This window comes from Saccoglossus kowalevskii, chromosome 6, assembly GCF_978046115.1.
Source record: "Saccoglossus kowalevskii chromosome 6, keSacKowa6.1, whole genome shotgun sequence".
Lineage (NCBI taxonomy): Eukaryota > Metazoa > Hemichordata > Enteropneusta > Harrimaniidae > Saccoglossus > Saccoglossus kowalevskii.
This window is the reverse complement of record NC_140646.1, coordinates 26,153,977-26,181,903: the sequence shown is the minus strand read 5'-3', so window position 1 is coordinate 26,181,903 and position 27,927 is coordinate 26,153,977. Positions and strand designations below refer to the sequence as shown.

General features: G+C 34.6%; 2 protein-coding genes across 3 annotated transcripts; one reads left to right on the top strand and one right to left on the bottom strand.

Moving 5' to 3' along the window:
* Positions 1-22: 22 nt before the first annotated feature.
* LOC100377178 (nucleoporin SEH1-A-like) lies at positions 23-22,789 on the bottom strand. 2 transcript variants are annotated; one of them, XM_085500271.1, is made up of 12 exons: positions 22,605-22,789; positions 19,765-19,815; positions 18,687-18,792; positions 18,243-18,283; positions 17,753-17,911; positions 12,617-12,669; positions 12,032-12,124; positions 11,190-11,330; positions 8,627-8,714; positions 7,604-7,682; positions 6,943-7,123; positions 23-2,053 (listed from the first exon to the last, which is right to left on the bottom strand). In XM_085500271.1, the coding sequence occupies exons 1-12, from the start codon at positions 22,713-22,715 to the stop codon at positions 1,987-1,989; spliced, it is 1,170 nt and encodes a 389-aa protein (XP_085356397.1). In that variant the 5' UTR covers positions 22,716-22,789; the 3' UTR covers positions 23-1,986. The 2 variants fall into 2 exon arrangements, with proteins under 2 accessions (XP_085356397.1, XP_085356398.1); XM_085500272.1 differs by lacking the exon at positions 23-2,053 and adding an exon at positions 2,397-3,463.
* Positions 22,790-22,795: 6 nt separating this feature from the next.
* On the top strand, positions 22,796-26,167 carry LOC100377324 (neuralized-like protein 2). Its single transcript, XM_002735214.4, has 2 exons — positions 22,796-24,056; positions 25,315-26,167. The coding sequence occupies exons 1-2, from the start codon at positions 23,366-23,368 to the stop codon at positions 25,431-25,433; spliced, it is 810 nt and encodes a 269-aa protein (XP_002735260.1). The 5' UTR covers positions 22,796-23,365; the 3' UTR covers positions 25,434-26,167.
* The last annotated feature ends 1,760 nt before the right edge of the window (positions 26,168-27,927 follow it).

The window sequence follows — 27,927 nt, the reverse complement described above, 5'->3', positions numbered from 1 at the left end:
TTGTGATAGTATTGCTAGCATAAACTTTGTAAATAGTCTTTATTATTTTAAAATGTAGAAGAGTTATATACAAGTCCATAAAAATGAGCTAAAAATATGACTTTGGTTATTATGGTGGCTTTTCCTCAATACAAAAAAACCACATACATGTACATACTGTAATCTGGCCTACAGAGGGTGCTATACCCATGCAGTCTTTGAACTAAGTGAAATTAAACTTGTATAGAAAATTACAAAAGGCCTAGCAAAAACAAAATGTTTCTGGTCAGATTGTTTTTCAAAAATTGGGTGGTGAGGTTATTTTGTTTTCTTGAAATTTGTTAAGACAAATTTTGCTGGTTTCATCTAATTGTCAACAGAGTGTGCTGTGCAGTGGTGAAATAGATGGGGAAAAACGATCAGCTAAAAATGTTTGATTCTGAAAACGCTGAAACCAGAAACATAATTGTTTATTTTGTTAGGCCTAATAATCGCAATGATCCAAGTGTAACTCCTGTCTCAATGATCTATGTGTTACTCCTGTCTCAATGATCCAAGTGTAACTCCTGTCTCAATGATCCACGTGTGACTCCTGTCTCAATGATCCACGTGTTACTCCTGTCTCAATGATCCAAGTGTAACTCCTGTCTCAATGATCCAAGTGTAACTCCTGTCTCAATGATCCATGTGTTACTCCTGTCTAAATGATCCAAATGTGACTCCTGTCTCAATGATCCACGTGTTACTCCTGTCTCAATGATCCAAGTGTGACTCCTGTCTCAATGATCCACGTGTTACTCCTGTCTCAATGATCCAAGTGTGACTCCTGTCTCAATGATCCATGTGTTACTCCTGTCTCAATGATCCAAGTGTAACTCCTGTCTCAATGATCCAAGTGTAACTCCTGTCTCAATGATCCAAGTGTAACTCCTGTCTCAATGATCCAAGTGTAACTCCTGTCTCAATGATCCAAGTGTGACTCCTGTCTCAATGATCCATGTGTTACTCCTGTCTCAATGATCCATGTGTTACTCCTGTTTCAATGATCCATGTGTTACTCCTGTCTAAATGATCCATGTGTTACTCCTGTCTAAATGATCCATGTGTTACTCCTGTCTCAATGATCCATGTGTTACTCCTGTCTCAATGATCCATGTGTTACTCCTGTTTCAATGATCCATGTGTTACTCCTGTCTAAATGATCCATGTGTTACTCCTGTCTCAATGATCCATGTGTTACTCCTGTCTCAATGATCCAAGTGTGACTCCTGTGTCAATAATCCATGTGTTACTCCTGTCTCAATGATCTAAGTGTGACTCCTGTCTCAATGATCCAAGTGTGACTCCTGTGTCAATGATCCAAGTGTGACTCCTGTCTCAATGATCCAAGTGCGACTCGTGTCTCTCAATGATCCAAGTGCGACTCGTGTCTCTCAATGATCCAAGTGCGACTCGTGTCTCAATGATCCAAGTGCCCTTTTTGGGTAAATATTCAACTCACTTAAAATTAAATGTAGGCATATCTGATCAAAGAGTTATGCATGTTAAAATCAGTTTTCTAAAATCTTAGAACTAACAGTGGCTATATACAAGACTTGTTTATGCCCCCAAAATAATATATAATTCTCCAAGGACATCATGTCCATTGTTCCTCTTACTGTGGACAGGACAAAACAAGTCTTGTAGCGTCTCACTCTCAATGAGATCTTGGCAGCCATTTACTATCACTATTTAAAGCATGTGGCAAAATGTGTAGTTTGATATTAAAATACTTGTTTCTAAAACACTTATAGAAGCAGTTAGTAATCAAGAAGCAGTCTATATTAGGAGCATATCAGTTTGTGCAGATTTACGTTGTAATCTACTAGAGTTAGGAAAACAGTGCACCAATTAACTTTGATTCAAGACAACTCAATAAACATTTCTTAAAACTACAAAAGATTAAAAATAACTTAAGAATAAGAATATATATATAATTGTGATGCGTTGATAGTAATTCCAGTCATTTCAGAAGAATACTGAATACTTTTGATCTACCCGTATGTCTGTAACTGGAGAGACTGTAAAACGGACCCTGAAAACGAGGAGAAAAAAGCAAAACTATTAATAGCACACCTAGTGAACACTGTTACCTCCACGATGCTTTGTGAATTAGTGCACAGAACAGATATGCCATCAACCAAAAGAAGGTATTACATTATCAAGAATAGGCAGTATTGAATAAGTTTCAATATTAAACTATGAATAATTAATATATAATTTTTATTTTACTCATAGCTGATTAGAACTAGAGATGCATAGCAATGTTTATAGTAGTGAGGTCATATCCTGTTAGTTTTCATGATGGGTAATTAGTGAAGCAACAATATGTTTACTACAAAAAAAATATACATATGAATCAAGAATAAATCAAGAAATATCATCTTGAAACATTTATTTCTTGTAAAAATAGAATTACAAAGTTTTCATAATCTTCTGATTGATCACACTCATAACATGTTGGTTGGTAATCTCATAATCACCACCAAAAAAATTTACATACCAGTGACATGTCAGAATTTCCCATAATGCTATGCACATAATCATTTCCCATAATGCTATGCACATAATCATTTCCCAAAATGCAATGTAAAAATTTACTTCATGTGTTTGGTGCACCATGGGGAAAAAAAGAGTGTGTAGTTATGAAGTTGTAACATGCAAACAAACCTAAATTTATCTGAATGAATTACTGTTGCCAGAGTGGGAATAGTATGATGCAATTTGCATCATTTGCATAAAGTAATATTCATGAGCGATGATATTTAAAAAAAAAAAATTTTCAGTAAAACTGTGCCAAAATGCATATGCAATAAGTTTTAAATTACAAGCTGAAAAAATAATCAAGAAATTGCTGTAAAAGTGTTTTTTAAAACAAGTTTTTGATCACAGTCCAGGAAACTGATGAAAGTAATAACAAGTATTCTCTTTAGCAAGTTGCGTAATTCATGGCGAATGAGAAAAACACTTTAAAACTTCATTTTAGTATTATTGCTCAAAATATGTCACCAGTCATAAGTAGTAAGCAGTTCAACAAATCAATTTGCATGGAGTGTGAAGTAGAAAGCAAAAAAAACAAAAAACTAGAACAATGAACTGTTTGTCAATGGAATTGTTTTGCAATTTTAGGATATGTATTTCTATGCAATGTACCAAATCCACCCCTGGCATTTTAATCAGAAAGGTGATTACATTTTACAGGGTTTTCATCTATTCTTTGGAATTTCCGTGCCTTGACCAGCCATAACCCTCCACCAATATTTGATCCAGAATAGGGGTTTCTGAATCTTGTTCATTTAGTCTTTGCCATAACAGTTTAAATATGTCTGACAGCTGTAACTATCATCTTAGCTAATACTTTTAAATTTGTAAAACTAACATGTACACATAACACACTGCTCTTGATCATACTTTTTTGAAGTTTGGTCTTGACAGGTAAAATACACTGCAAAAAATCATAATGCAATTAAATAAACTGTACTACATGTATATGATAAGAGAATACAGCAAGATGAACAGTTCCCAAGAATTCATAAGGATGAGATGCAGTTTGGAGATGACCTTGAGTCTGAGTCAGCCATCCAGACATTAATGAGGCTGTTCAATGGACAGAAATGACAGCTGATATTAAATTTTGCAAATTGTGTTTTTTCTCATGATGTTGTCAACAACTTTAGAAACAAAGTGATTAAAAAGAAAATCTTCTTAGAAACGACTGTCTGTTAGAAAGCAAATTAGAGTATTTGATTTTGGAATAAAAAACAGGCCAGCGGACATTTTATCGGGTGACATTGTTTTACAGCAAGAGTTTACAAATTATTAAAACACCTTTTACTTAATAATAGTATCATAACTTTTGCTCAGTTCAAGATATTAGAATATGCCAGCACTGTTCTAAGGGTGGCCAATCTATAAATAAAATGTGAGAACAATCGGCTAATATCTGAAAAGTCAAGAAAATAATTGGAATAATTAACGTATCTAAAAGATTGTTTCAGTACATTTCAATTAAAGAAGTTTCAATCTTTCTTTTATTTTTAATAAAATGTAGCACTAAATCACTGGTTATTCCCAAAAATTGGGACGAGGTGAAAGTTTAAAACTTTCATCTCATCTTTAAGTGGGTGAATAGAGAAGTAAATGCAGCTGTTGTGGACGTGTAAGTTACGTATGGAATGATTTTACTTTTTTATGAATTAAATATGCCATGAATTAAAGAGGTAATGAATCCTGTGTCATAAACTATAGTGATGTTACAGCAAGTCTCAGAAGTATTGGGGCAGCCAATTTGCAAACTCGCTAGCGAATTGGCTAACTGCTTGGGTTTTGACTAAACAGTTGGCCTTCGAATCTCGCTGGCGCCGTCCTGTGGTCACGCCCACTCTGGGTGAATCTATATAACAGTAGGGGACAGTCGTCATACTTTAGTTGGATGGCGATTTCGCTTTCAAATATACCAGGAAAAGTGTTCTATTTTCTTCGTGGTGTTCGTATACAAGGGATTGTCCACGCAAAAACGATGAATGAAGTCAAATTTTATTAGCGGTTGGTTTAATGTTACCCCAACGAATCGTTTGGATGTGAACATTCATTTTCTCCATGATTTATAGGAAACTTTCTCAACTTGTCTCTTTATTTAGTTTCAATCAGTGTTCAAGATGGCTACCCCCATATAGTAAATATCGGTGCATTTATCATATTATCACTTGCACGCCAGCTGACTGTGGCCATTCCCAGGATGACCAGGGAAACTACTTTCACATTACAACGCCTCGCAAAGCAAATCATTCGGGGTAATCTAGGCATGTACCAGGCTACGTAAAAGCATACTATGTTCCCTAATGCAAAATAGACTCGCCCGGAGTGGACGCGACGACGAGTCGGCGCCAGCGAGATTCGAAAGCCAACTGTTTAGTCAAAACCCAAACATTTAGCCAATTCGCTAGCAAGTTTGCAAATTGGCTGCCCCAATACTTCTGAGACTTGCTGTAAGTCAGCAGTAGTGCAAAAACAAAATAATATTGATATTAAATAATCCAAAGAAAAGGTCATGAGCCTGTTAGTTTCAACAGGAAATACATAAAAAAAATTAAAAGAAATAGTTACATAATTGCAGTGTATAAACCCAAAGACCAAACCAAAGACAAAATTCAAAAACAAGGTACAAAACATTAAAAGAGAAAAAACGTGATTTCAGAATGTAGACATGCAAGATACTACATTTTTGTAAAAAAAAAGCCTTCAATGTTCCTGCTTCTGCATATTTTTAGAAATGCTGAAAAAATTAACTTGCAAAAATTGAAACATTGTGCAGCGTTGAAAATAATTGCTCAAATTCTACATAATGTTATAAGTTTAATTTATAAAGCAAGCATATTCATCTATTGCAAGAATTAAATAAAATTTTCTTGATATTTGCAAGTTTTGCACTGCTTAATATAACACAAAAATGTAATGCATTTCATCTGCATTTATACTCTTTTAACCTGTTCACCACCAGTTCCTCCTTTTCATCACAAATTCACAAAATTGTCCTGTTTACAGTCTGCACTTTCCTTCAGAAGATTGGAACAAAAATAGCCAATTTTTTTGAGCAAAAAAATGAAAATTTACTAACATTTTGCCTGTCGGCTCCAAAATTAAGGTTCATTTCCAGAAATATTATAGAATATAGAAAAAAAAATGCGGAATTATTTGGGTGAGAAGGTCTGGTGGTTAAAAGGTTTATGTAACTTTTTTGTGTAACACTTTTGCAGTCTTTAAACTTTTGCTATTTAATAGACTTTATTTGATGAAAATAGCATCAAAAAAGATGACCTCTAATGATAATAGGCAGTTTTTCAGATCTCATCTGCAATGCATAACTTACAAATCTTTCAATAACTACTAGAGAAAGAATACCTGTACATGTAGTGAAAATAGACTCTGGACCAACCCAGGATGTGAGGGACTACATCCTAGCAAAGCGGTATGGAGGTAAGATTACAATGACACATAACTGTTTTCAAGACAGTTTGATCCAATTTCTCCTATTAAAGCATGTTTGCAATGCATTATGGGAGAAGAATCATATTGAATATAACAGTAAATAGTAATCTAATTAGAAATGCCATTTTTTATTAATGCTAACAATGTCAGTAATGTTATCCATAACAATTATGATTTTTTTTCCAGCGCATATCACTAAGCATATAGAATATGCAAAACATATGAAAGTTGTACTGTTTTTCACAAAATTTCAGACTCAATTCTCAAAAAAAAAAAAATGCCTGGTTGATCACACAGTTTGTTTTTTCATTTTATCTATCCTAATGACATGCATTCAACTTCCAATTTGGTTTGAAATTCCTTAAAACACGTGAATCCACAGTTTTGACTAAATATTGGAGATCAAAACAGTGGCGGTATTTAATTCTATAGTATAGAATATACATGTAGTTCTGTGTGTTTTTTAAAAGTAAATCATCAAAACTTATAGTAACAGCGTAAAAAACAATTACTGTACCCATCAGTTTATTTCACAGCCTTAACACAAGAATTATTAGTAGACAGTTGAAAATGAGACTAGAAAATGTGAAAATAAAATCAAGGCAACAATATCAATACGATACTGGACACCACACATTAGTCATAATTGAACAAATCAATTTTAGCAGAAAGTCACATTGAAATTATTAATAACAAGTCATAAAATTATGATAGTGATGCGTAGTTTGCAATAAACATTGAATCTTGAATACCTGGTTCAAGTATAATGTCAAGAAATTATAACCAATCTAGTGGAAAGCAGTTTGTAATCTTTCATGGTCGCATTTGGGTCATCTCCTCTATCTTGATCAGAACACTTCACTACCTATGGAAAAGGGGCGGGGCTAATGCCATACCACTTCACTAGGATGAGCGATAGCACCTAATTTATAATACCTTGTACTTGACTGTGACGAGTTGCCAGCAGCAGCACCGGATGATGATGATGATGATGCTCCTGATGTAGCCGATGTACCAACTACGTGGGACGAATGAGATCGTCCACTGTGCCCGGGCCCATGATGCGTACCGTCAGCTTTTAGAACTCCTATACACTTCCAGTTATCTAAGTAGTTTGCTGCAAATTAAATATTATATCGAGGTTAACACCCAAAATCACAGGATATTACAAATAATGTTATCAACTATATTGTCTATGAATTAAGGGCTGTAATAATAGTAGTGAATTGCTTTATTCGTTTAAAGATTGCCAGAACTCCCGAGTATCATCTATCTCCCTAACCCACTGCATACAAAATAAATACTTTTACACATATCTGCAATTCTAATAATGAGAGAAATTAAAACAAAACACGCTACATTGATCAAAGAAACAACGGAAGACAGATATATGTCAATTGTTCTTGTAATAGTTATTTTCTACATAAGCGGAGATGGTGATTGGAAAAAGAATTCCGTTGAGACACATTTTCTGGTTTTTGATACGGACTGGTTATACTGTCTGCAAATGATTAGATGTTATATTATATCAGAGACTGGTTTGCAATGAACAAGTTGTTTACTTTGGGTATCACATGTGATACTATGTATAAATTACCTTTCCATAACCTCACACATCCATCATCACCAGACGATGCTAGTATTGTACCAGTAATGTTCCAATTAACTCGCCATACCTGTAACAAGAACACACTTCATGTACTATTGCATAAAGCACAGTAATACATATTTTGTATGCAGGGACTGTGCCCGACTTATATCATATTGCAAAACATGATGCATGATTTTTCTACAGAATTGAAACACTTGTAAACTAAGTAGCTCTCCTAGAACCTTATGAATCAAATCACTTCAATTTTGTGAGTGACATATTTTTACGAATTTCAGGAGACAGTGAAAAAAGCGAAATTTTGTTGCAGTGGAAATTGTTCACACGATACAGAGTGTCAGTGATTTTTGCACAATTTTGTCTTCATCCAATCTTGAAAATTCATTGCAGCAAAAACAAGACATGAATGTCACAGTCCTCGTTATCTAATTATAAAATACTCATGTTAAAATAATAAATGGAACATCTGCAAACAATTGAATTAATATGTACTCTATGTGGGTACAACTCATCATAGAGTGATTGCCCTTAATCTGATAACTGAAAACTGTCATTGACCCGGGTCAACTATGTCTCATTCATGCTCAAGAAACTGCATTCATAAATCTGAGTAAACCTTGATGTACCTTTAATAACAACTTGACTTTGTATATCAGTATCACCACTAAAATTCCCATCAAAATGTAGCCCTGACACCCCTCTACATTTTCTACTGAGATTGGTAATGGTACGACCCATCTGTCACTGATTCAGATCACCTGAACAGGGACTAATTAAGCAGTTTACAGTAACCACTTTTAATGTAACCAATTTCAGTTGATGCATGAGAGAGTTAAGGTGTTCAAATTTGATTTCTATGCACATAAGAGTCACATGGAACCAATATATTGAACAAGAAATAGTGCAACAACTGTGGGATCGATTAGTAGTAGCTTTTTACACAAGGCTTATCTCAAGTGCTCAACCCTACTGTAACAGTAATTCTACAGAGACACATATGGTGAAATTTACCTGTGAGTTATGTTCATCAAATTGTGCAGGCTGTCTAACTTCAAATCTTGTAACGCCACTATGCTGGCCTACGGTACTTTGAGCTCGTCTGAAAAAAAAGAGATAATTAACAAGTTTTAGTTGCATATAAAAGTAAGCGATTATGAAAATTTAGAAAAAAAAAATGTTTAAACTGCATTACCCCCCCCCCCCCCCTGAAGCAATGAAAAAGAAATATAATACTGTGGAATACTTTATTTTCGCGGGGATTTTATTTTCGCTTATTTCGCGGTAGAGAAATTAGCGCGAAAATAAAAACACCGCGAAGTGTTGTTTTAGCATCTCATGAATAATTAATTAGGCCAGCTTGCCGCCATATTGGATCGTAGTGAATAACACGCTACGTTTCTACACACACTCTAAAACAATATACTTTTTTTTTATTTTTTATTTAATATTTCTTTTATTATCCTCGGGTGAATATGTACAATAAGTAAATTGATGATCTGTGGAATGTATTTATTTATCTGTTCTACATACAAAGTGAAATTTGTATAGAGCAGACATTTTGATTATGATCTTACGTTGCACTTGTATTTATTTCGAAATAAAAATGAAAGCGGGTAGGTCATCACCTGCGCACGCGCGGGAATTGAGTCCCAAGCGACGATAACAACACACGCTAAAATGCAAAGGCTCATGGGTAGACGCTTGTTTGAAAACAATGACAAGCTGTGGCCATCTGATACATGCGCAGGTGACGACTCTCCCGCTTTAAAGCGCGGTGGTCGTCGCGCAGCGCGTGTTCGAATTTCATGTAAATAAACAAAGTCATGCGACATGTTTGATTGATTGGCCAGGAAGACTGTCAACAGGATTTACTAATGTTTACTGTTCCCCCATACTGTTGAAGTTTTGTTCTATCGACTTTTTGCACTATTCCTTGTGTTGCAGCCATAACAATTCTTGTATTTATTACCCCACCACTTACACGCACTTTACGAATCCACTGCTGCGCCTTGATATCGAGCTCACGGCCGATGAGAAGTGGTTGACCCCGTTGACCCTTCGGTAAAGCTGTGACAATTGAACTCGAATCTTGTTTTTGTTTCCTTACATAAGAATCTCTCATGCTTCTGACGCTACTCTCAGAAACATTTTTTCCAAGATCTTTGCTAAACATTCGAACAGTCTTCATGACACCATTTTCAAGAGCCGATCGTCCAATTTTTGCCCGAACTTCATCAGAATAAAAATTGTAGTCACCACGTTTTCGTTTGCGGGACACAGAAACACTTTGTTCAACAGCGGTGTTAGCAGCTTCGATGGCTTTAGCCTCGACGAGGGATACTTCTTCACGTGGGTCAGGAAGACCGAGACCCGGGGATGACGGTGGATTAACTTGCTTTAACTAGTTCGTTAAAAGAGACATGGTGTATACAGTACTCGAACGTAAATTAAACTGACAAACTTGATGAAAATCACTGGTTTTTAAAGGTAAAAACCTTTGTTCTTTGGCGTTAATGTGTTCTATTATTAAAACAGGTACTGACTTTTGTATCGATGTCTAGACCTAGGAAGGTGTGATTATTTTTCATTCAAACAATAAGTAGCTTCTGCTTTCACTAATCAAAATCTGGAGCATTTCCTGCCCAACTGGGCAAGTGTTGATCCCGGAAGTTAATCCCACGAATTCTCTATTCAACTCCGCGAAAATAAAATCCCGCGAAAATGCCGGGTATCTTAAAATCGCGAAAATAAAATACCGCGAAAATAAAATATTCCACAGTAACTCACATAAATGCTTAGTGTCAAAAGAGCAACAAGTTAATGATAAATCTTTACGGTCTTAGCATCTTTGGATATATATATATATATATATATATATATATATATATATATATATATATATATATATATATATATATATATATTTATTATACATCTGACACCGTAAGGCCATAAGTTACAGCATATCATAATTTTGCGGTATTTTACAAGGTAAGGAAATGCGAATTCCAAATATGGAATGATTACACGCGTAAGCGTTCTAAAATAATAAAAACAAACATGGCTGCCACCAGGGTTTGACCGAACACCACACAAAGAAGTTCGCTGATTCTGTTCTAAACTTTTTGGATTTCGGCATTTCCATGATGTATCCTTGAAGGGAAAAGATGTTATAATAATAAGGTTATTCCGAGGACACCTCAAAGTATGCACTCAGACAGTACGCCGTCGCATCGACCTCCGCTGCGCATCGGTCGATCCTCCAGCTGTACTGTCTTTGTGCATACTTTGAGGTATACTCATAATATCCTCAGACCGGTAATACCATACCGAATAACAATATTTTAATTTACATTTAAGCCAGATTTTTACTCCAGTTGATAGCATCTGTTTAAATGGCTTAAGACATACATATCAATTATTTTGCAAATATGCTTTCCACATTAGACAACTTGAATACAATATATATATATAGGATTGCCGACATCTTTACAGTAAATCATAAGTCATAGTACCAAATATACATGTGGGACATGCAGTTGTCGGTAACAACCATCAAACACTTCAGTCTTACCTGAGTGGCTTTAACATGATTATTCGGACATCTTTAGACGCTACCGCTAAAAGGTGATAAGAACGGCCTAGATTAGGTGCAAATGCTACATCATGGACTGCCTCTGTTACTGTCATCAAAGTCTCCACTTTGTTCCATTTCCTGTCAAGCAACATTTATTATGCAATAATCTTTTTTTTTTAGGTTACAAACTTAAGAAAAATTCAGGCACTTGCTCCATCACAAAGGTTTTTGAGTGGGTTCGAAGTGAACGAGTTTTCACGCGAGTACGTACATAGGACAAACTGTTGAAACTGACACATCTTTTCCTATTGCCTCAGTACAATAATAATGTATGTATGTTAATTACAAAAATTTGGTCAATAACTTTCAATTTTTTATGCCTACATATGACTTTGTATAGCAATAAAAATATATTTACACCAAATTAGATATTTCTAAGAACGTTCATAAAACTGTCTGTAACACCCATAAATTAGAGTAATTAAAATTAGTAATCATAATATATATTAATAAACTGGGTAACTGCGACCACAATTAATAATATACAATAGTGTTAAAAACATTTTCATATACCCTTATCCAGCCAGCCCTATGAAAATTTATGTTGACTTCATATAAGGTTTAAATAATTGCAATTACACAAGTTGAACAGTCATGATAACTTTCACACAAAAAAGTCAGGAAGCAGCCACAAAAAAAAATAGCATCCCACTCCACGGAAATATAAGGACAAAATTCTTTTCTTTGAAATCATTGCGAGCAGAAATACACAACAGATGCAACTCTGAAACTGTGAATTTGTTAAATTCTGCCACAAGAGGGCAGTATTCACCACTTACCGATTACCATCAGAATATTCATATACTTGTACTTTTCCACCTCCTGTTGTACTTGGATCATCACTACCAACTGATATCATAGCTGGATGTACTCTACAATCACATTTGAAACAGAAATTGTATGTTAGTGTTCTACATCAATCCCATGAGATGAACAGAAAATATCTGCTTCAATTAGTAAACTTAAATAATCTGTTACAGGGACAATGTAGTCAGAACTTTACATGTGTGCATTCTACTTTTCTCCATTCATTCAACACAAAGTAATAGTAAAGTTATAAACATAAATCAGTAACTCGTACATTATCATTATAAAAAGCCTATGACTATGACTAAGCTCAGATTATTTTATTTTGTAAGAGCTTTTAGAAGCTTGGTAAAAATCATTCGCTATGTACACACATGTCAGTATGACAGCAGTATCTTTTTATCGCCTATGTCAGTCTTTATACCCACGCAACTCAGTTTAAAATTTGGATTGGTAAGGTTCTAAGACAGCCAGAGTCAGGTTTGATTTATGCTTCTTATGTGCAAAATAAGTTTAAGAGTATATACAATATTTCACTTGGCGAGAGTTCAACATACCTGGAAGGATTCCACGATATGCAGCTACAGTTCATTTTGCAAGAAATTTCATTCTGTAAATAAATTATAAAACCATGACAGAGGTGTTATTCCTACCTGTAATCTAGACTGTAATGTCTACTATACATGGTTCTATTCTTAGTATTATATTATTCCTACCTGTAATCCCGACTGCAATGTCTACTATACATAGTTCTATTCATAGTATTATATTATTCGTACCTGTAATCCCGACTGCAATGTCTACTACACATAGTTCTATTCTTAGTAATATATTATTCCTACCTGTAATCCCGACTGCAATGTCTACTACACATAGTTCTATTCATAGTAATATATTATTCCTACCTGTAATCTAGACTGTAATGTCTACTATACATGGTTCTATTCTTAGTATTATATTATTCCTACCTGTAATCCCGACTGCAATGTCTACTATACATGGTTCTATTCATAGTATTATATTATTCGTACCTGTAATCCCGACTGTAATGTCTACTATACATGGTTCTATTCATAGTATTATATTATTCCTACCTGTAATCCCGACTGCAATGTCTACTACACATAGTTCTATTCTTAGTAATATATTATTCGTACCTGTAATCCCGACTGTAATGTCTACTATACATGGTTCTATTCATAGTAATATATTATTCCTACCTGTAATCCCGACTGCAATGTCTACTATACATGGTTCTATTCATAGTAATATATTATTCCTACCTGTAATCCCGACTGCAATGTCTACTATACATAGTTCTATTCTTAGTAATATATTATTCCTACCTGTAATCCCGACTGCAATGTCTACTACACATAGTTCTATTCTTAGTAATATATTATTCCTACCTGTAATCTAGACTGTAATGTCTACTACACATAGTTCTATTCTTAGTATTATATTATTCCTACCTGTAATCTAGACTGTAATGTCTACTATACATGGTTCTATTCTTAGTAATATATTATTCCTACCTGTAATCCCGACTGTAATGTCTACTATACATGGTTCTATTCATAGTAATATATTATTCCTACCTGTAATCTAGACTGTAATGTCTACTACACATAGTTCTATTCTTAGTACTATATTATTCCTACCTGTAATCTAGACTGTAATGTCTACTACACATAGTTCTATTCTTAGTATTATATTATTCGTACCTGTAATCTAGACTGTAATGTCTACTATACATGGTTCTATTCATAGTATTATATTATTCCTACCTGTAATCTAGACTGTAATGTCTACTATACATAGTTCTATTCTTAGTAATATATTATTCCTACCTGTAATCTAGACTGCAATGTCTACTACACATAGTTCTATTCATAGTAATATATTATTCCTACCTGTAATCTAGACTGCAATGTCTACTACACATAGTTCTATTCTTAGTAATATATTATTCCTACCTGTAATCTAGACTGCAATGTCTACTACACATAGTTCTATTCTTAGTAATATATTATTCCTACCTGTAATCTAGACTGCAATGTCTACTACACATAGTTCTATTCATAGTAATATATTATTCCTACCTGTAATCTAGACTGCAATGTCTACTACACATAGTTCTATTCTTAGTAATATATTATTCCTACCTGTAATCTAGACTGCAATGTCTACTACACATAGTTCTATTCTTAGTAATATATTATTCCTACCTGTAATCTAGACTGCAATGTCTACTACACATAGTTCTATTCATAGTAATATATTATTCGTACCTGTAATCCCGACTGCAATGTCTACTACACATAGTTCTATTCATAGTAATATATTATTCCTACCTGTAATCTAGACTGCAATGTCTACTACACATAGTTCTATTCTTAGTAATATATTATTCCTACCTGTAATCCCGACTGCAATGTCTACTACACATAGTTCTATTCATAGTATTATATTATTCGTACCTGTAATCCCGACTGCAATGTCTACTACACATAGTTCTATTCTTAGTAATATATTATTCCTACCTGTAATCCCGACTGCAATGTCTACTACACATAGTTCTATTCATAGTATTATATTATTCGTACCTGTAATCCCGACTGCAATGTCTACTACACATAGTTCTATTCTTAGTAATATATTATTCCTACCTGTAATCCCGACTGCAATGTCTACTATACATAGTTCTATTCATAGTATTATATTATTCGTACCTGTAATCCCGACTGCAATGTCTACTACACATAGTTCTATTCTTAGTAATATATTATTCGTACCTGTAATCCCGACTGCAATGTCTACTACACATAGTTCTATTCTTAGTAATATATTATTCCTACCTGTAATCTAGACTGCAATGTCTACTATACATAGTTCTATTCTTAGTAATATATTATTCCTACCTGTAATCTAGACTGTAATGTCTACTACACATAGTTCTATTCTTAGTATTATATTATTCGTACCTGTAATCTAGACTGTAATGTCTACTATACATGGTTCTATTCATAGTATTATATTATTCCTACCTGTAATCTAGACTGTAATGTCTACTATACATAGTTCTATTCTTAGTAATATATTATTCCTACCTGTAATCTAGACTGCAATGTCTACTACACATAGTTCTATTCATAGTAATATATTATTCCTACCTGTAATCTAGACTGCAATGTCTACTACACATAGTTCTATTCTTAGTAATATATTATTCCTACCTGTAATCTAGACTGCAATGTCTACTACACATAGTTCTATTCTTAGTAATATATTATTCCTACCTGTAATCTAGACTGCAATGTCTACTACACATAGTTCTATTCATAGTAATATATTATTCCTACCTGTAATCTAGACTGCAATGTCTACTACACATAGTTCTATTCTTAGTAATATATTATTCCTACCTGTAATCTAGACTGCAATGTCTACTACACATAGTTCTATTCTTAGTAATATATTATTCCTACCTGTAATCTAGACTGCAATGTCTACTACACATAGTTCTATTCATAGTAATATATTATTCGTACCTGTAATCCCGACTGCAATGTCTACTACACATAGTTCTATTCATAGTAATATATTATTCCTACCTGTAATCTAGACTGCAATGTCTACTACACATAGTTCTATTCTTAGTAATATATTATTCCTACCTGTAATCCCGACTGCAATGTCTACTACACATAGTTCTATTCATAGTATTATATTATTCGTACCTGTAATCCCGACTGCAATGTCTACTACACATAGTTCTATTCTTAGTAATATATTATTCCTACCTGTAATCCCGACTGCAATGTCTACTACACATAGTTCTATTCATAGTATTATATTATTCGTACCTGTAATCCCGACTGCAATGTCTACTACACATAGTTCTATTCTTAGTAATATATTATTCCTACCTGTAATCCCGACTGCAATGTCTACTATACATAGTTCTATTCATAGTATTATATTATTCGTACCTGTAATCCCGACTGCAATGTCTACTACACATAGTTCTATTCTTAGTAATATATTATTCGTACCTGTAATCCCGACTGCAATGTCTACTACACATAGTTCTATTCTTAGTAATATATTATTCCTACCTGTAATCTAGACTGCAATGTCTACTATACATAGTTCTATTCTTAGTAATATATTATTCGTACCTGTAATCCCGACTGCAATGTCTACTATACATAGTTCTATTCATAGTATTATATTATTCCTACCTGTAATCCCGACTGCAATGTCTACTACACATGGTTCTATTCATAGTAATATATTATTCCTACCTGTAATCCCGACTGCAATGTCTACTACACATGGTTCTATTCATAGTAATATATTATTCCTACCTGTAATCCCGACTGCAATGTCTACTACACATAGTTCTATTCATAGTAATATATTATTCCTACCTGTAATCCCGACTGCAATGTCTACTACACATGGTTCTATTCATAGTAATATATTATTCCTACCTGTAATCCCGACTGCAATGTCTACTACACATAGTTCTATTCATAGTAATATATTATTCGTACCTGTAATCCCGACTGCAATGTCTACTACACATGGTTCTATTCATAGTAATATATTATTCCTACCTGTAATCCCGACTGCAATGTCTACTACACATAGTTCTATTCATAGTAATATATTATTCGTACCTGTAATCCCGACTGTAATGTCTACTATACATGGTTCTATTCTTAGTAATATATTATTCCTACCTGTAATCCCGACTGCAATGTCTACTATACATAGTTCTATTCTTAGTAATATATTATTCCTACCTGTAATCTAGACTGTAATGTCTACTACACATAGTTCTATTCATAGTATTATATTATTCGTACCTGTAATCCCGACTGCAATGTCTACTATACATGGTTCTATTCATAGTATTATATTATTCCTACCTGTAATCCCGACTGCAATGTCTACTACACATAGTTCTATTCATAGTAATATATTATTCCTACCTGTAATCCCGACTGCAATGTCTACTATACATGGTTCTATTCATAGTAATATATTATTCCTACCTGTAATCCCGACTGCAATGTCTACTACACATAGTTCTATTCATAGTAATATATTATTCGTACCTGTAATCCCGACTGTAATGTCTACTATACATGGTTCTATTCTTAGTAATATATTATTCCTACCTGTAATCCCGACTGCAATGTCTACTATACATAGTTCTATTCTTAGTAATATATTATTCCTACCTGTAATCTAGACTGTAATGTCTACTACACATAGTTCTATTCATAGTAATATATTATTCCTACCTGTAATCCCGACTGCAATGTCTACTACACATAGTTCTATTCATAGTATTATATTATTCGTACCTGTAATCCCGACTGCAATGTCTACTATACATGGTTCTATTCATAGTAATATATTATTCCTACCTGTAATCCCGACTGCAATGTCTACTACACATAGTTCTATTCATAGTAATATATTATTCGTACCTGTAATCCCGACTGTAATGTCTACTATACATGGTTCTATTCTTAGTAATATATTATTCCTACCTGTAATCCCGACTGCAATGTCTACTATACATAGTTCTATTCTTAGTAATATATTATTCGTACCTGTAATCCCGACTGCAATGTCTACTATACATAGTTCTATTCTTAGTAATATATTATTCCTACCTGTAACGACCACTGACTAAGATTCATTACATCCGGAGCTTCATATATTCTGATAACACCATCGGCTGAACAAGTAGCTAATAACAAACCCAGGTGTTTAGGTGCAAACTTGACATCGGTGACTGAAGTACGACTGTCTACTAACTGTGTACGTTTCACCTTAAAAACAAAATAGAAGTGGAGGTTATCATTTAACTTTTGGTAACATCACCATGTGATATGAAAAACAACAGTATATTTAACTCAAAACCAGTGTGCATGTTTCACAGTGAAGCACATGTGAATCCATGACTATGTTTGATGAGGCATACTCACAAATGGTGTGGGTCACTGTTTTTGCAGAGAAAACCAATTCCTTGTTAATCTTTCAACTTATCTCCTTTTGATTTGAATACCCTCCTCCTACCACCCACCCAGCCACCAAAAAAAAAAAAGCGGCCAGAACCATATGAACTGATGTCAAAACACACTGATTTAATTCTTCACTTACCCAGTGATTCTGTCCTCTATGATTTGGATTGGATTCACCAACTATAGGTAGAAAGATAATGAGAATGGAATAAATGATTCAATTTAAAATATATTTCAATGAACATATTGCATATTCGAAAAATCAACAATAACTGATTCTCAATTTACATTTGAACAACTCAATAAGCCTCCCTACATCACAAATTGAATTTTCATGAAAACGTTTATTCTAGAAAATAGGGGAGGGGCACCCAGAATACAATTATATATTCACTGAAGGGACCCCTGATGTGCTCTTTACAAGTGCAAACATTGGTAGCTGTAAAATACAGTAGTAGCTGCAGTTAAAATGATTTCACAGAAAGTATAAAAATATCACAATGAGTTCCGTGTAGAGTTATGAAAATAAAATTATAGTGGCATAGGAACCAACTGAATGTATATGTATCACTGGTCAACTCACCAACTTCTTCCCAGACTGCAGCAGTTCTATCAAAAGAACAGGTGGCAAGTACTTGACCAAACTCTGGGTGTGCCCACGTTACTCTCCATACAGAACCACTGTGAGTCTTCAAACAATATTGAAAGTTATCAGTATTATGCAACCACATACATGTTTGTTTGCCATTGTGAAAAATTATCAAACACAACAAATAGACCATTTTCCGTACACTGCGAGAATCACGCGTTATGCGTGAAATCGAATGTAAAAACAGGACAAACAAAGGTCATAGCGTCGTAGTCGCGTCAAACATCGCGTGGGATTCGACAAACGCGAAAGTATTTTGGGGACATTTCCATGCTTAATAATGTGCTGTCCACATTTGATGATAGGCAATTTCGATTAAGTAAGAGTATTTGGAAGCAATATTCCTCTGTCAAAGATCGGCCGGTCGATGTGAGCTACAAAATAAAGAAATTCTAGTTCAAAATCAAATCATTCGATTTTTGTTCGACGCGCGTCTTTCATGCATCTCGCGAGATCTCGCAATTGTTCGGAAAATCACAAATTGGACAAAAAAATGTTTTGTTTCCACAAAGGATAATTATCAAGATTCAAATTTTTTTAACCTTTTCACCACCAGACTTTCCTCCAAATGTTTCTGCATTTTTTCTCTTATTTTATCAAATATTTCTGGAAATGAACCCTAATTTTGGAGCCAACAGACAAAATTTGAGTCAATTTTTAGTTTTCACCCAAAAAAAGTTGGCTATTTTTGCCCCTATCTTCTGAAGGAAAGTAGACTATAAATGGGACCATTTTTGAATTTGTGATGAAAAGAAGGATCTGGTGGTGAAAAGGTTAACAGGGAAATAGTCTTATACCATATTTACTTTATTAGCATATACATATACACTTATGTGAATGACAGTTGTGTCTATGATATGGCAAAAATAAATTATGTTTTAATAATCCAGCATACAGACCACAGTATTGGTTAGATGAAGAATCAAAACTACACATGTGTAGTGTAGTTATTTGTACGTACCAAAAACAATTTTAAACAATGCATATATGTATTAAAATTGTTAATACATACCCTCCAATTAGCAGTACAATGCCACTCAGAATCTTCACCTATATCCCATACCTATGAATACATATTGTATACGAGTACATCAAAGTTGAAAAACATGTTTTGTAACGACAGACACTGTAAAATTAGAAGCTGCAACTTCTATTAAAATGGTATAACTTAGAGCAATGTGCTTTCTATTAGAGCATCTACACAAGTGGAATGGTACGGTTTCTAGGACTGAAGTAATTCAATAAATGATAAGTAATATGAAAATAAGTTTTTTAAACTTCTAATACACATATAGAAAAAGACGTTTTGTGATTTAGTTTAACCGTTTGATTGCCAAAAGAGGTATGTACGACCTAGAAAAAGTGCCATATGCGAGTACCAAGTTGCGAGTCGCAAGTAGCAAAATATGCCATATGCTAGCGGTAAAAACGGCATATGCGAGTGGTAAAATGTATCATTTGCTAGTAGCAAAGAAGCCCTATGCGAGGGGTAATACAAAGGCCAGGAAAACTGGTGTGTGTGAGGAGTGGAGTGGACCCAAAACGCCGCGAAACCACGGCTATTATTGAACTAGAGTCTGATAGAAAGAAAAAAAAGTGTTTTACCATATACGACTTAAAAATGGCACACATTTTCTAAAATTAAGGAAGACATTCAATCGCATCCAGAACACTTATGAACACCAACATACATAGCTCTGTGTACAGGTCTGTGAATGTGGAGGCGCTCCTATTCATCGGGACCTTATCTGCGCCCCAATACACAGCCCTGTGAACGACCATAGGCATTTTCAAAAACACTACACATGTCATACAAAATGTCTTATTTCGGGATGAATTCGTACCTCTTTGCACCAAAAGCAGCGTCGATCACCTTAACATACTGTAATGAACACTCGGTTGTTGAATTGATGTACTGTAGGGGAGGTGTGGATGTTAAAACAGACTATTTATTGCCCAAAATGCGTATACACGGTACTTAAGTATATAAACAGAGACACCATTTTGGTCACGCGAGATTGATCACGTGATAAATCTTTTTTACTATGACGTCAGAGCTGAATGACGAAAACGTGTTTTCTATGAGGAAAATCAATATAAAACTTGTTTTACAAATAATTGTTGTGGTTTTTGACTAAAATGTTTAAATTTTCAGTTATTTTCAAGAAAAAATATTTTAATTTTAAAAAGTAATATATTATTTTGTTATCCATCATGCTTGGCAGAAATAGTAAACTAAATCTTAATGATGGAGGTTATAGCTGCTACAGATGTGTCTCAAATATATACAGCTCAACACAACATCTGTGATCAAAGATGGGTGGAGACTGCTCAGCATGATGGGTTTTTAAAATTAAAAATAAATAAATAAAAATAAATTAAATTTTAGTTATAATACATCATTTATTTATGTTAATTTTCAAAACAAATACATAATAAATGAATAATAAATTCATGAAATATTTATTGAACAGTTGTATTCATGTTTCTTTATAGTGTTCGTTGAACGGTATTCGATGAAAGTACATGCAGATTTCTTTTTCGCAGCTGTGACGTCAAGAAAAAGTTGTATCACATGATCATCGTTAATCAATTAAGTCCATTGACGCTGCAGTTCGGCGTCTTCTACACCGATCTGACGCATATCGCGCTAGGTGTGCCGGGAGTTTGTTCGAAATTTCGAACGTTTCGAAGTCAATTGTCGATTGCCACGTATTTTACGGATATATTGAATCGTTTCAGAAACCTGTTTAATAAATAAAAATAAATGAAACTTAGAAAACTTGTAAGAACAAACTGGGCCCAAATTGCGCAAATTGCAATAAGTTTACGCTGCTAGAGTCTGGTTCGGATGGAGTTCTACGCGTGATTTTTTTGCGCTCAAGGACGTTCTATTTTCGAACTAGTTGAAACCGGAAATAACGCAACTACTTTTGAACTTCAAACACAAATTTGATTATCGTTATTATGTGTTAGTTTCTGTTGTTTCAAAGATTGAATTATGTATGACAATAATATTTCACTCTATAAACAATGTTTCACTAAAATATGTGATTCAAAGGCAACCCAAATTGTAAAAAGCAATATCAAGTTCCGCGTATAAACACTGTTGTAAAGAGGCGGCGGAGCGGAATTTGAGCCAAAATCAGCTAGTAAGGCGTCATATGACACAGGTTTGTGCAAGGACAGCGCTTCAGGTAACGACACAACGCAATTAAGACACGCGTGATTCAAGATGGCTGCCACAGTTTGTTGACAAATGCGAGTTTGACGACAAAACGTGAATTTTTCCACTTTATAATTGTCAAGACATGCGTAAGGTACAAACCGAGTGTTCATTAAATGTTATTGAAACGATCGGTGCCATTTCCTGATGGAGGATGGTTAAGTTTCTGAAACAAAATGTAATTTTCCATGCCACGTCCGCTGGGGATGTGGGGTTTTAGAAAATCATTGTGACCGTTCACATGGCTGTGTTGGGGTGGCGTAAGAAGCCCAATGTAAATATCACCCCTACACAGCCATGTACGCAGGGCTACAACATACAATATTTTATGGTCAGATGTTTTCGATGTCAGATGTATAATAATGTGATTTATTCCTTTCAATATCTCATCCAATCAGAGTAGCGTTCACAACTATGAGACATGACAATTATTATTATTTATAGTTAGAAGATTATCAAACCTACAAAATAATGTTCCATTATTTTAGGAATTCTACGTGCCGATGGAAGAGATTTTTTTGGTTCATAAAGTTATAAGTGATAAGGAACAGCCCGTGTTATCTTGAGTGATGAAGATCACAGTCCCTCACACTTCCGTTTGACTGATGAAAGATTTTAATTTGTACCTGAACACTTTGGTCACTCGAGCATGTCGCCATTCGCCGTCCGTGGAAATCGTAGGCGACATCGTGAATGAGATCTTTGTGTTCGGCAGATATACTCTTCGTCACGAACATCGTAAGAAACTAAACACAATTTTGTGAACAAGCTGTCGTCCAGATTCGTTCCTGACCTCCTTCCCAGAATGCAGCGAATAAAGTCAACGGAAATGGGTCAAACGAATTGCAGACTGAGTGGGGGGGGGATATTACACTGACCTTTGTGCTTGGATTTTTATTGCATCTTTGGTCACAGTGTGATATTTTATGTGAGTATCGATTATGGTAACGAACTAGAAATTATTATACGTTTTGTTTTTTTAAATTAAATTCTCGTATGCAATTATAGATACTGCATAAAATACATCACCCTCTTCCCAGATATTTTTGGAACAGAACAAAAAGTCAAAATGGCGATATCCATGTTGTAGTTCTCGTTGTTTTTTTCTGCATCTTTTGGTAAAGAAGTAATTCTATTTCTAACCGTAGTTTTGAACTCCTTACATCAGTTGTGAAACATTTTTTACACGTGAAAGGTAAGCGATTGAGCAGTGAATTTTAATTTTGACTCGCAAACCCGTTGCTTTATAATTGAGACGAAAAATAAAAGATTCGACCGTGTGACGCCGGCGTGAGAAGTGATTCTTATTTGTGCAAGTTCGAAGATACTCTGTATATTAAACTTCAGTTTGGAATACCACTCGTACCACTGAATCGTAGTTTCTAATATGCCTTTGACGCGGTTTCATGGAAACCACGGTACTAACTTAGTCTTGTCCGAAGGTGGAGTTGTGGCAAGGCGAACTTGCAGCTTCGCCAACGCAATAACGTTTAGCGAAAGACCACTGAAAGTCGGCGAAGTGTTTCTCGTCGAGATAGAGGGACAGGAAAGAGGATGGAGTGGTCATCTCCGATGTGGGCTCACCCAACACAACCCTGTTTTAATGACAAACAATGTGGATGATTCGAGTAAGCCGGATCAAATCAAGATCCCGCAATATTCAATGCCAGACCTGGCTAACATGGGAAAAACATGGATTTTTGCAATCACTAAATCTCACAATCGAGTACCTTCTGCAAACCGAGAGAATGAGGATTCCTCAACATTACGTCCTGTACACCGTAAACCTTTCATTGAGGACTTCATTGGCTATATTCGCTGTGGATCGGTCAATATTCCTAAACATATGCTAGTTGGGAAAGATAAAAGTGGTGGGGAACTAGTGGCAACATGTAATGGAAGCAGGATTGGTGTCACATATGAAATTGTTGATGGAGTTGCAGAGATGCATTTTCTCATAAATGGAGAGGATCAAGGTGCAGCAATTATGGATCAGGCTGATTTGGATAGACCATTCTATTGTGTGGTTGATGTATATGGTACAACAAAGCGAGTCAGAGTAATACAGCTAGCAATAGGTAAGTGACCATTTGGATGAAAAGAATCAGAGTGTCTATTTGCACAGGACATGTGAATAGCCAAAATGTTCAACAAAATGACTATTCGCATGTCCCTCTCATGTACGGAGTCCTACTAACTTTCTGTTTAGGACCAAAATACTTGCATGTACCGGTATTTTGGTTTTCTGCATTGTTATCTATCATTTTTTACTTAAAGGTTGTCGACAAGACCTCAGTTAATGTGTTTTGAACTCTGACAACCAATCCAACAGACTAGCAATGCAGCGTTTTCTATTGAAGTAATGCATGTCACGTTTGTTTAGGTTATCAGTTCTTATCATACCAAGTAAACATTGCGGAGCAACGAGATTATCATTAGATCTCACAAAAGAATGCAAGATGTATTTATATTCCAACCAACTATCGCAATACAACACAAGACATAAACATTTATCACATCTCACTGCTGTTATATGGATGACGTCACTGAAACTACTGCGCAGCGATACTGCGCATAACAAATTGTCGTTCACTGCACTGTTGCTGCCCTGACAGCTGTTGCTTGCAATTTCTGAAGAAGCGAGAAGTTTGTAGAATATCCGGTGTTCGATAAACTTTGGCGGTGTCTATGTTAATACAACTGAGTGTGGCACACATAGCATATAGAATTAAGTCAATTAACACCTTAAACAATAGGCATTGTCAGTCCGTTTGGGTTGGTTGTCTGAGTTTAAAGTTGTAAAAAACATGTAATATTGCGTGAATGCATAGACCTTAGAGAGTAGAGACATGCAACTGTGGGTATCTCTTTCGTGTAAAATTAGTTGTAATCTTCTATCCAATTAACACCTTAGAGGAACTGACAATTGCTACGTTTGCTTAAAATTAATGTTTCAGTAAATTTTTTTTTTTTAAATTTATCCACTTCATTATTAAAATCAGTCAATAATTTCTAATTTTTATTTTGAGACTATACTGCCGAGTTGTTGAATAACCTATTAAAGGGGCACTTCCAGTTAAGCCTAATCTCACAACAAATTTACTTTCTGGATTAAAATTACAATGGATAACAAAAGATAGATTAACTTTGTAACTAACATAAACAATAATGTCCCATGATTCTTTGGTGCAATCCCTGGGCTTGGAAGGTTTCCCTTTAAAGGATCTGTGTATTTCATGTACCGGTACGTATTAAATTTGAGAGGCATTCACAGTTAATTGTTAACATGGAACTTACCAATTATAACCATTATTCTCTCTTATAATTTTCTATCAGTGAGAATGCTTCAAGAGTATTGCAGAGATATCATACGAACTTTTGTGCCCGAGGAAGACGTTATGAGGTTGCCATTACCAACAAAAGTCAAAGAATATCTGAAATTTCAAGTCTTGTAGTTTGTAAATTAAATTTTAGTTCCCTTTTTTAGATCATGGAAACCATAAATAATATTTTTCACATATAGTAGTATGCTGTGCATTATTACATATATACTGTAAAAACATTAATTTTTTGTTGGTATTTAATTTAACTATTTTTAAATTTGATCACATTCACTGGGTTTTTTAAGTTAACGAATTTACCAGAAACAGTGAGTTTTATTGTTATTATACATATTCACATGAATTTAATTTCACCTATCATCGAAAATAGCGAAATTGAAACCTAGTGATTAATTAATGCATCTACAGTAACTTGTTTATTACGCATCAACTGTAATTGCATACACTTGTGTGATCTGCATGGATAATCTAATTTAAGTTGGTGATGATGTGACAATAAAAAGATAATGGTACAAAATACTTGTATTTATTCTAAACTTAATCATAATTTGTAAGTGAGATTAAACAAAATTTGTAACATTCACTTTTTGGTATTTACCATTTTGTGCAATAAAAGCTGGTAACAAAAATATTATTACATGTACTCGACTTGGAATTATAGTAGCTAAACTCAGCTTCCAAGTAAATAAATGTTTGATCCGATTTAAGGTAGTTGATTGACTGAAATAGCCAAGTTGACTGTCAATGTTATGTGTGAATGGCGCCCTCTAACAACTGCTCCAACCACACACACACCACAGTGTTATGCTAGGTTATGTCAATAAAGAACTCTACTGGGGTGTTCATATGATGATTTGTTTATAATGTACTGGTATAAGAAATGCACCAACTTTGTATTCTACTACCAACATTTCTATCCCAGAGAGTATTGGTCACTAGCATAAAATACAGTAACCCCTTGCTAAATCATGCCTCAGTAAGTTACGATTTCTTGAATGTTTTCACTTCTGACCCATTTTTATTTACAAAAAAAAAAAAAAAACAGGACTGAAAATTACTACATCACCAACATTGACACATTCAAGATTATTCACATCACTTAAACTTTGCTTGCATCAATTAACTTTGCTTGCGTCAGATAAGAAACACTTTTGCTAGTGATGGAAATATAATCATGTCACTGGATACAGATGTTAGCCTTAGATAAAGCCTTCAAAAGTCTTGAATATCCTTAGTATATGGTAGTTCCTTCCGAGCTTTTTGATTTTAAATTTATTTCAATGTGATATAAAATTGTCGTTTCCAGTTTACATAATACCTGATACTGAATTATTACTATAATCAGTTACACTGTGACATGCTTTACACAATTGCAATATTTAACAAGAAGTATAAAATGATGGTTCACTAAAGCGCATTAACAAATTTCTTAGGTGATGAGCGCCCTCACAGAAAATAAAAACAAAGGAACTTGTTAGTTTGCCCTCTAGGTGACTGAACAAAGATTTATTGAGCTGTATATTTTCATTAACGTATTACTGGTAATAGTTTTTTATTATTCAGAATATCATTTAATGATTGACTGGGGAGAAAATAAACATTATTACTTGCCAATAAATCCTAGATATAATATAGTGTATATGTTCTTTGAGACAAGAGAAGACGAAAGAAGTCAAACAATTCGACTCTCATCCAGGTTAAAGTTGGAAAGAACATTTCCAGAATTCATCCTTCCTATCTCTGGATTAAAAAAATTCACACGTGATTCAACTGTCCACAAACTCAGACTTTCCAAATAGTCAACAATAGTTTTTGGTAACAATATGTATGTATTTCTCTGATTTACGTATGCACATTGTGTTTCTTGGGTGTCATATCAATGATAATGGCGTTGGAGCAATTTTTCGCCCAACTCACAATTCAGTTTGGCAACATTTGCAGTGCTTTTGTTCTCTAATTCTGAATACAAACATCGACCCTAGTATTAATTACCGTAGTAACATCGCCTAGTACATGTGATTATGAGGTTATTACGAGGATACCTCAAAATATGCATGAAGACAGTACAGCTGGGTTATCGACCGACACGCAGCGGAGATCGATGCGCGGCGTACTGTCTGAGTGCATACTTTGAGGTGTCCTCGTAATAACCTTATTATTTATACATCTTTTCCTTCCAAGGATACATCATGGAAATACTGAAATCCAAAACAGAATCAGCGAACTTCTTTGTGTGGAGTCCAGTCAAACCCTGGTGGCAGCCATGTTTGTTTTTATTATTTTAGAACGCTTATGCCTGTAATCATTCCATATCCTCGTAATAACCTTATAAGTCCCAGTTCGGAAAGTCCGAAAACGAAGACTTGTTTTTTGCAAATGTCATATTTTTTACATGTTTTGTCAGTTTTCATTGAAATTTGGTACATAGATTATACATGTTAGGATACATGTCCATGACAATTTCTTTTGCAATTGGATCAAAGATGGCCGACTGGCAGGCATCTTGTTTTGTTTTTTATGTTTGGGTATCTTGGACATGCTCTGTCAATTTTCATTCAAATTTGGCTCATACCTTACACATGTTAGGATACATGTCCAGGACAATTTG

Excerpts from the sequence above, each read along its gene's own strand:
- LOC100377178 (XM_085500271.1), bottom strand. The coding sequence starts at position 22,715 with ATGTTCGTGACGAAGAGTATATCTGCCGAACACAAAGATCTCATTCAC. Across the intron at positions 12,125-12,616 it reads ATATCGTGGAATCCTTCCAG|AGTACATCCAGCTATGATAT; the intron begins GTATGTTGAACT and ends ATGTGATTGTAG. Across the intron at positions 7,124-7,603 it reads ATGTGTGAGGTTATGGAAAG|CAAACTACTTAGATAACTGG; the intron begins GTAATTTATACA and ends TTTAATTTGCAG.
- LOC100377324 (XM_002735214.4), top strand. The coding sequence starts at position 23,366 with ATGCCTTTGACGCGGTTTCATGGAAACCACGGTACTAACTTAGTCTTG. Across the intron at positions 24,057-25,314 it reads AGTAATACAGCTAGCAATAG|TGAGAATGCTTCAAGAGTAT; the intron begins GTAAGTGACCAT and ends ATTTTCTATCAG.